The 9,841-nt window shown below is 40.7% G+C and overlaps 1 protein-coding gene across 2 annotated transcripts; it reads right to left on the bottom strand.

The window, feature by feature from the left end:
- Positions 1 to 239: 239 nt before the first annotated feature.
- On the bottom strand, positions 240 to 4,180 carry LOC108034190 (UDP-glucosyltransferase 2). Of its 2 annotated transcripts, none has more exons than XM_017109012.3 (4): positions 4,024 to 4,180; positions 1,874 to 2,129; positions 1,362 to 1,808; positions 240 to 1,303 (listed from the first exon to the last, which is right to left on the bottom strand). In XM_017109012.3, exons 2-4 carry the CDS (start codon positions 2,127 to 2,129, stop codon positions 414 to 416), a joined length of 1,593 nt encoding a protein of 530 aa, XP_016964501.1. In that variant the 5' UTR covers positions 4,024 to 4,180; the 3' UTR covers positions 240 to 413. The 2 variants fall into 2 exon arrangements, with proteins under 2 accessions (XP_016964501.1, XP_016964502.1); XM_017109013.3 differs by having other exon boundaries at positions 4,044 to 4,175.
- Positions 4,181 to 9,841: the final 5,661 nt, after the last annotated feature.

The following is a 9,841-nucleotide window of genomic DNA, read 5'->3' as shown; positions in this document are numbered from 1 at the left end:
TTTGAGTCCAGGTTTTATTGTTCGACGTCAATACTTACATTTTACATATCATATCTATGTACCCCCAAAAGCATGCAACGATAGCTCAAGTTATTGTTTAGTAAACCGTTAAAAAGTAGTTTGTCACAGAAACAGAAAACTAAGGCAAGTTTTGCGGAAATTATCCAAATAATTGATTTCTTTGAACCAAACGATCGTTTGGTATACACATACTAGCAATGTTAGACATTTTGGCACAGTTTTAATGTATTATTAACTATTTTATTAAGCTTTTGTAAATATTTCACTTTTTATTGCTAACAATAGCAAGTAGTACGTACACAACAACAATCAAACTTGGTTTCTGTACATTTGTGATCTAAAAATATATCACAATTAATTATATCGGCGACTAGTTAAGAGCTGGCCTCCTCCTACAACCGCTTCTTGTTCTGGTTAAGTTTGTCGGAGGCCTCCCCTTTGAGCCACCACTTGTGGACCCTCTTGATCATCCGCCACGGGAGCCAGATGGCGAGGAAGGCGCCCAGCAACAGGCATCCCAGGACGTCGAGCAGCAGATACTGGTACAGGGGGATGAAGGCGCCCTGCGACTTCAGATGCCGTGCCCCTCGGTGCCGGATGGTGTACTCTATCCAGAAGGTGGCCTCGTCCAGCGGATGTATGGGATTATCGCGGAAGCGCTGCGAGACCTCCAGAGCACTGCGCTTGTACTGCGGATCGTTGATCAGAGTCTCGATATTGCGCACCAGTTCATCGGTGGTGAGTTTGGAGAACACCAGGGACCGGGCATAGCCCTCCCGCACCGATTTGATCGTGTTCCGGTGCTGGTCCCCATAGAGAGGTATGCACAGCATCGGAACACCCCAGTAGATGCCCTCCTGGGTTCCGAAAATACCGCCGTGCGTGATGAAGAGCTTGACATTCGGATGCGCCAGAATGTCGTTCTGGGGCATCCACTTCTTAATCATCACATTCGAGGGCAGATCGCCGATGGATTCATTTTCAAACTTCCAAATCACCTGCTGCTTGAGCTGGCCAAAGGCCTTGAGAATCAGGGCTGTCTTCTCTGGCGGCAAATCAGTGCTCTTCACGTAAGAGCCCATGCTAAAGTAGACCACTCCGTTAACGGCATTGTCCAAGAAGTTCTGAAGGTCGGTGGGCAGCTTCTTTGGTTGCTGAATGTGAGCCCCACCCACGTCTATGAGTCCTGGCATACTGGGTCTCGGAAGATCTATACTGCGATGGGCATTGATCAGGACAAGCGATATATTGCGCTCGAGCTCAAGAACATTGGGTAACGGACCTAGAAAGTAATTACTAAATAAATAAACGATCAGCTAGGTCATGTCTCAAGAACTCACCCTCAATGGATCCCTTGAAATACTGCTCTGCGAGCTTCTGCATTTTTGGTAGGTAAACCCAACGCCGCATTATCACATCATACAGGGATAAGTAGGCATTGTAGGCCCGCTGACTGAAGGTCATGCGATCAGTGTGCGACAACAGCAGATGGGGGATCAAGGACCAAGGAGTTATGAGACCCATGGCGTGATCGATATTATCGGCATAGCCCATAGTGCCAATGGTCACCACCGGACAATTAAACCTCTTGCCGAACATCAGGAAGGCCTCGTGGAAAAACTGCTCCAGTATGACCAAATCGTAATGATCATCCTTGCTCTCGATCAGCTGCTTAACTTTGGGATCATTGAAGGCATGCTCCGTGGTCATGAGCCCGATAGTCCACCAAAGATCCAGGTTATTGAAATCGCTCACAAACTGCATCGTAAAGATGTTCTCCTTTGGAACTGGATAATATAATATTATTTATTTACGAGTATAACACTTTAAAGCTGTATCTTATCCAACTCACAGTGTTTGGGTATGTCGAAGGAGGGGCTGATGATGATCTCCGTGAGATTCTCGTGGGGCTGCTTGGTGGGATGATTGTTCACACTGGTCACATGGTGTCCCTGCCGCAGCAGGTCCCTTTGGAAGTGCTCCAGCCAGAGCCAGTGACTGGGGGCGGGAAAGGGTCCCATGAAGAGTATCCGATAGCCGGAGCAAAGTCCCGGCAGTCCGATCAGGAAGATCAACATCCAACACTTCCACTGCAGCTGCATCTCCATCTGGTTCGAAATCAACATTGACAATTAACAGCCTCAATTAAATTGTCAGGCGAGTAGGGTAAAAGTCGCGTCATTAGCGTCAGATTAGCATTAGCCGCAGTTTATGTTCGGTGTTTGATTTCGTTATTAGCATAACGCAAAGTGCTTTAACACAATCTGATTGCAAGTGGTTGCATTATTGATGGTATTTCAGGTTTGATGGATCTTCCAGATGCAAAATGAATGTGTGGCACTTGGATGAAAGGGAAACTGTTACAACTGAATAATTAATTAAAGTCAAGACCTCTTGTAACCGCTTACGTTCGTGTGTTCTTTGTCCACTTGGCATAAATAAGTATTTAAATTATAATGCAACTAATAGGGGGATCATATCTGATCTGATATTTCTTCGTACTGCATCTGGATTTTTCAGCCTTTTATAGATTCAGTCTATTAAACGAACACACCTTCGGCATCTGACAGAGAATTGGATCTGATTGAAATGCAGCCAGGTAATTTCATCATTTTGAAATTAGCAATTAATATTTTATGTGGACCAGACAGCATTCTTGTTTGCTTACACCCCTTATATGGTAGATCTCAACTTATCACCATTAGATTTACAGACATTATAAAATTCAAGCAGATCATGCAATTTTCATTATGGTTGGACTTTCATATCTTTAATTGCTTATCGCTCGCTATCTGGAAGTGGGTCAACATTCGTAAACCGAAAAAGATTTCACTAGTTTATGTGCTTGAAAAAGTTAGCCCATACAGCCAACATAAAAGGTTGTTTATGGGCTTCAAATGATTGTTTTGTTATTTAATCGCATTTAATTTGTGGGTTACCCTGGCAAGAGTATAAAGTTAAGCCCTAAGAAAAAGTGTTTGGAAATCCCATTGACATTGGGTTAACTTGATTTCAACTACAAGTATATTTCATTTGTTTGGTAGCCTGATAAAAGTAAAGCAAAATTTATCTGTAAGTCACTCTACTTCACTTCATTAATCCCAAATATATAAGAAAAAGATAGAGTATTTCAACAGCTGCCTCATTTTTCCGGTCAATTTTACGTGTAACTTATAGTACGGGTTGACGCTCTATAGCAGCTAACTGAAACACAAGTAAACATGCTACAAGTTGTCGTCATTGAGCCGTGCTGATAAATCGCATGTGGAAATAATTTTGTCATCGCAGCCGGCAGCTCGCAATGCACTTTACTGTTATACTTTTATAGCACTAATGTATTTCCTCATATTAGCTACCGCTCAGTTTTGTTGCTGTATGTAATTTCAGTGGAAATGTAAGCTAACTAAGTTTTTCGAGGCGTTGGTCAAGGTTGGATGTTAGGGCATAATTGCGCTGTAATTTGTTTAGTGCTTGCCACCACTAATTGTTTATTTGTTGGGAATTAAAAATATATTATTTTTTTAGGCGCTGGAAGGTTTGGCCCTGTAACAATTTCGAAGATCTGATGGATGATAGAGTTGGGGCAAATGAGTATTGAAAGTAAAAGTAATTTTTTGTTATTGAGGTAAATGTGAAAGTTTTTTGTGCAACCGAAATTACTTGTTTTCATTTGGATATTTATATGAGTTGATCATTGAATTGAATCATTTGCGGGTTTTTGCAATACACATAAAATATTTTTTATGCATTATTAACTGGTTTCAATTTTAACGACATTAATTGCCACAATTAAAGCCGTTCAGTTTTAATTTTTTTTTAAGATCGACTGTTTAAATTCTAGTAATCTTCGTGTCAAAGTAATCTAACGTTTATAATTCAACAAAAGCTAGTAATGCTTAAAATAAATGTATTTTTCTATTTGGTAAGTCATATTCAGCTTATTTAACTTTAAAAATATTCAACCATTCTGTCATGTATTGTATTTGAGGATTGTTCATTAACCTTTTTTCAACTGAGCTCACTTTTTTGTGCACAGAAATAGCTCTTGAATATATATGCACTCGAAATTCAACAAAATTAGCACGTTTTAAATTCAAACTGAAGTTGAGCGCGCAACGCGACCACTGGGCACCACAGTGCGGTTATCACTAAAACTCGGCGGCACGAAGCGTTGAACACCTCAACTTAATCAGCATTAGCCTCAGCCGAAGTCGAAGTCTCAGCCGACGCCGGCGGACACACACAGCATATAGAAATAAAAGCTTAGCAGTATCTGTGGGATTCAAGTGTTAATGCCGCCCTGGCACTGAGACACAAAGATACAACCGGCGCGCCGACTGTTTGCCTTAATCTTATTGTTTGATTGTCTCGTATATGTGCTGTGATAATTACAATGGGGCTCAGTTGATTGCGAGTCTTGCCAAAATAATTGTTGGCTGTCAATTTCACCCCTTACCCAGGCGATCACGTGTCGATCGACAGTCCAGATCTTGCAAGCATATAATTTCGTACTGCGAAATAGACCTGGCCAATGAACTTATGACAACAGAGTTCAATAAATTAATTAGACTGGGAATTTTGACAGCAAACAACAGCGAACCAGCTGAGCAAGAAATTTGCTTTTTCGTCAAAACAATGAATTCAAATCCAAATTTAATTGTATATAGGTTATTTACAATTTTAACGGTAATGTTTATCCTACATTTTGCCATTTAAGGCAAAATAAAATGCAATCAACCATTTGAAAATCAAAAAAACATTTAAGTAAAAAAGGATTTCTTACTTCATATTCTTCTTATCTTCTTTATCTTTATATCTTCTTATCAACTAAGAATATAATCATTCTTTCTACAGAAATTGCTCCAGGATACATCGCTTTAAATACATCACGAATTTCTCTCGAAGAAAACCACTTGCTTTCCCAGGGGATTTCCGCAGCCAGTTACTAACCGCATTTCCTTGTTCGTCAGAATTAAAACAATGACCTGTCATCATTGAATAAGTTTACAGAAACGTGTTTCATATGTTAACGGAAAGGTAAGCCGACATTTTTCGTGGGCAAATTACATTTAGTATAACACGTATTAAATGAATGTATTTTGTGCATTCACCTTGGGAGCGGTCAAGTTCGCTTCACGATAAGTCGTATCATTAAATGATAATTGATGTTTGTTGACATTTTATGGTGGCAAAGAAATAAGAGTGGAATTTCAAAGATAGCCCAAATGTCATAAAGCCCACCGAGAACATGCAACAAATTAAGGCAGTAAGGGAATAAAAATAAACAAAACCAAAGTCGGCTAAAAAAGGGCACACAACACAAGATGCCGAAACATTTCATTGAAAATTGGCACGCTTCATTGAAGCGAGTCACAAAAAGCTGGAAACGCAGTCCCGAGGGGCGGAGAGGGCGCAGGGCGTGGCAGGGGATGGGCGTGGGCGTGGGCGTTCACCCAAACCGGCGACGATGATGGACGACCATGCCCCAGGCGCTGTTTTGATGGCAACTCAAGACATGGCCAGGAACGGCACTTTTGATGCAGACGATCGCCAGGAAAGGCCACCAGAAAGAAAATGTTCATTCATAAGACCGCAGTGGACATGCCACAATGAAAATGAATGGCCTGTAACACAAAATGTCGGAGGAGAAAGGCGAGGGAAAATGGTGGGGAGCAAGCAGCTCATTAAAGCAGGGGAAATAAATAAAAAATTGAATATATTTAATTTTCCAAGTGGAAGTCGAATAGGAAGTTATAATAGGGGCTTAGAACTATAGCCAAATAATCGTCTATTACTGACAGTAATCGTGTTATAAGAATTTATTTTAGGCATCTAATTTAAATTTATAAAATATGCTTCCCAATGAAACTTATCCATTATTGAATCAACCCTTGGCGACAATAAAGCATGATTCACTATGAATCATTTACGAGGTGCAAACGACAAATTGCCTACAAAACCCAATCCCACATAAAATTACTTTGTTCAATGGAACCATAACCCATTTCATACCAAAGCCCAGCCCAAATGAAAATTGACTAAAATGGGAATGAGATACAGAGCACTATTTGTTAGTTTGCGCCAATTTAATGTTGACTTTGCACTTCAGTCCACGCTACAAATTAGGGTAAATCAAACAGAAACGCATAGACCGAGACCTTTTGTAACTCATGATGCCATTAGTCTATATCTATCTATCAATCAATTAAGGCAACGTGCGCTTTTCCCAGGCGCGCTTTAGATAAAGACACCATCGAACCTAGAATGGGAACCAAACCCTGCGATGACGCTGACAATTTCCGAGGAACGTGGGCCTTCCAATGCGATCGCGTTGCGTTGCGCGGGTCAATTAAAAATTTCACCCAAATAGCAAACGTTGCGCATGATTAGTCGACGAATTTGAGGAGTTCGATCCGAACCCGCATCGGAAAAACTCGAGTCCCACAGTCAGCGGGTGGTCGGATGGCCCACGAGGCAGAAAATTGAAGAGACCGAAAGGGAGAGAATCTTGTTTTGGCAGCTGTCAATGTGTCAATATTAATTTAATATGTCGAAAGCAGAATTCAGCACAATTTAAAATTGAGTTATAATGTGACAGACGAGATGGTCTCGAAGTGCGTGGCACTTTAAGGGTTGTCTACAGAACTCAAGTGGCTGGGGATACTCGGTGGATCAGTGACCAACCCCGCAATGTCAATTGCTGGCTGGTATATTCTGGTAGCCTTATCCTCGACCAATTTGTTAATGGGCAAATTACATGGTCTTTGCATATAAATTCCAAGTTCATTACCTTAACATATCGTAATCCATTTAACCAGAACACTGGACACGCCCTTAAAGTGATTCACTGCCGCAGGAACTCCCCCACACTTACCAGGAATTTCAAGCATTTTCTTTCGTTATAGGCAAACACTATAAAAACTGCTGAAGCGTAAAAGGATGCACAGGCCCTTGGAAATATACATTGTAATAGGTGTACTTGCCACTTCCTTTCGAGATAGCGCTATCAGGGTTATACTGGGGATCCTCCATGGCTCAATTGCATCCTTCAGATGTTGTGTGAAGTGCAAGAGTGGTTTCGTCCTTAGGTGATTTAAGTAGTTACGGAAGTATAATATCTCTTTTATATACTTTATGATTTTTTCATTTAATGTAAGGAACTTTTGCATCTGTTGGTTTGCATTAAATTTTAGTTTATGAGGACCATAAACTTAATCTCGTCACCAAATGTTCTTTCACATAACACGCCCTATTTGGGGTAGTGTTTCGGTGAAGGGTCCCCAGAGGGTTGCTTTTTATCTCTTTTTATAAGGAACACTAATGTTAAAATATGATTTAGATAGACTACGCAAATACACCGAAATGTGGCCGAACCACTTGACAATCATGAGTGCAGACAGCACGTGAACATTAAGTTTTCCTGCCACAAACATAATACTTTCGAAACACATTTGACTTCGTATCTATCTCTCTGGGGCTTTAGTGTCGATTTGGTTTCGAATGTTTTTTCGGATTGCACCCAAGGCATTTTCAGTGTTCCGATGGTGGTGCTCCTCTGCTTCCCTGGAGCAATTAGTAAAAGTGCAGTTTTATGTGTTTATTTTTACATATGCCACAGCTGTGTGGCCTAACCTAGATCCATCCACGTGACGCTCTCGCAGGCACTCCTCCGGAACACTTTTACCGAACACAAATTGTGCGTGATATGGAGCCGTTGCCGCCGTCGTTATCAGGAACAGCCCCTAAGGGTTTCCTTTCCCGCTGCAGTTGTTCTGCTCAGCCTTGAAAGGGGGCGTGTAATCGAAGGCACACCGGGAAAAATACATATTGCTTTGTCTATATTTAAAAGCAAATAGAACCTTTTATCTATACATATAAAAATGAGTTATTACATATAAAGTAACATTACTATATACATTTTAATTCATTTAGTAATAACATCTACTGTTAATGGTTATAGCTTCAAGAAGGAAAAAATAATAGAGAACGTAAAGTTATATGTATTGTTTTACTATAGTTTTTCATAAATACTTTCCCCATTCAATTTGTTATATTTTTAACCAAAAAAGTGGCTACAAAGGATTTTGGATAGATATTATTTTTATTATTTTTCAGGTACTATTTTGTATGTCTAAGAAAAAAATTAATGTCTAGGCCCCTATTTCTCCTGAACTTGTTTTTGTCGGTGCAACTATGGCTATGCTCCCGCCCAGCTGGCTCAGGAGTATCCCTAGGTGATTTTGTGTGATTTTATGCATTTAATTTATTAATGAGCTGGCCGCAGCGAATTCTTCATTCGCAGCGCCTGATTTATGTGGCATCTGCTGTCAGTAGGAATTCCTGATGGCTGCCAGGGGGTCGAATAATCGCTGGGTGCGGGTCGCCGGTGGCTGAGTCCTCCTGGTGTCAAAGGGTTCATTAGCACGCCAAAGGATATTTACCCAACAGGACAGACGGAGGGCAAAACAACAAGCAGGAACCGTGTGACTTATGTAACTTAATAGGCTGATGAAAAATGGTTAAGAGATTTTTATCACTCGACGTGCAGCGACAGCCAGAGGAAGGCAAACAACATGTGGCAGAGTCAGAGGCAAAGGCGATGGCCCTGCCAAATTGCAGCCACATGTGTGGGTGCACAGGAAGAAATCAGTGCATAGTTAATGAAATCACTAATTAAGGTACTTAAGATCAGGCCTAAAATCATTATTTATTATTTTAAACTTTTGATGGTAAAATAATTCTGTTTTGTTCTTTTCTCAAGTTATATACATTTTGTTACCACACACTTTTAATTTCTCAAACCTTATTAATTTTTGTCCATGTACCAGACCCATGCCATCCACATTGAAGATGAAGATCATCAGAGAGCAGCGGCAGCAGCGTCCAAGACCCGCTAAACAAATTGAAAAATTTCAAGTCCTCAGCCTCTTGGCGCTCGCAATTGCTCAATCCGCGTATTTTCGCGTGCTGCACAGGAAAATGAAAATTAAAAGGAAAAGAGGGGAAAATGCGGAGAGCACCCAGCTTTGAAAATGAGCAGGGGAACAACAGAGTGTCATCAGCGGTGTCTCAGTGATGAGCAAAGAGTCTTTCCGATTTGGTAAAGGGGTGAATGGATCTTCGGAGAATCCTATAGTATACAATTAATGAAGCCGAAAGCACGGAAATGTACATTTCACCAGCTATGATTCACTAGTAATACCAGGAATATGTGACAAAGGAGACCAAAGATGGGTAATGTTATCTTAAAAGTAATTCCTTTTTGAATGGAAATATGATTCAAAAAGTCCCATAAATGAGAAAAATAACCAATAAAAAGACAAATTTAAAAAAAATTTTAATGTTATGTTAACAAAAAATACTTATTAGAGTTATAACGATAATGCTTTAGTAATGTAAATGGTCTTGTGCACACCATTTTAGCACATTACGATCATAACTCATAAATCAATTACTATAAGTATTACTTTTACTATTACTAAATCAAACGATTTTTCTAACATCGACTTGTGGATCTTTCCATTAAGGTATGATTCTAGCACAAATTGTGCATGTTTTGCGGAACCCCTTTTAATTTGCAGGACCTACAAGACTGGTGGATATTCCTTTGCATCCCTTGGATACGAGCAGGCGGCTCATCACTGCTATCTAGATAGAGATACATATTGGACTCGCGTTTGCGTTCGCGCGTTCGCAGAGCGCACAAAAGTCACTCGCGGGTGCGCCGTGGAGTGGTGGGCACGAAATCGACATCGGAGGCATCTGAGGCCTTTCAGCCGCTGAGGGAAACCATGGGGTCCGGGCCTCACTGGGCATTTCG

Source organism: Drosophila biarmipes, chromosome 2L (genome assembly GCF_025231255.1).
Source record: "Drosophila biarmipes strain raj3 chromosome 2L, RU_DBia_V1.1, whole genome shotgun sequence".
NCBI lineage: Eukaryota > Metazoa > Arthropoda > Insecta > Diptera > Drosophilidae > Drosophila > Drosophila biarmipes.
The sequence above is the reverse complement of the archived record's forward strand: the minus strand, read 5'-3'. Positions and strand labels throughout refer to the sequence as shown.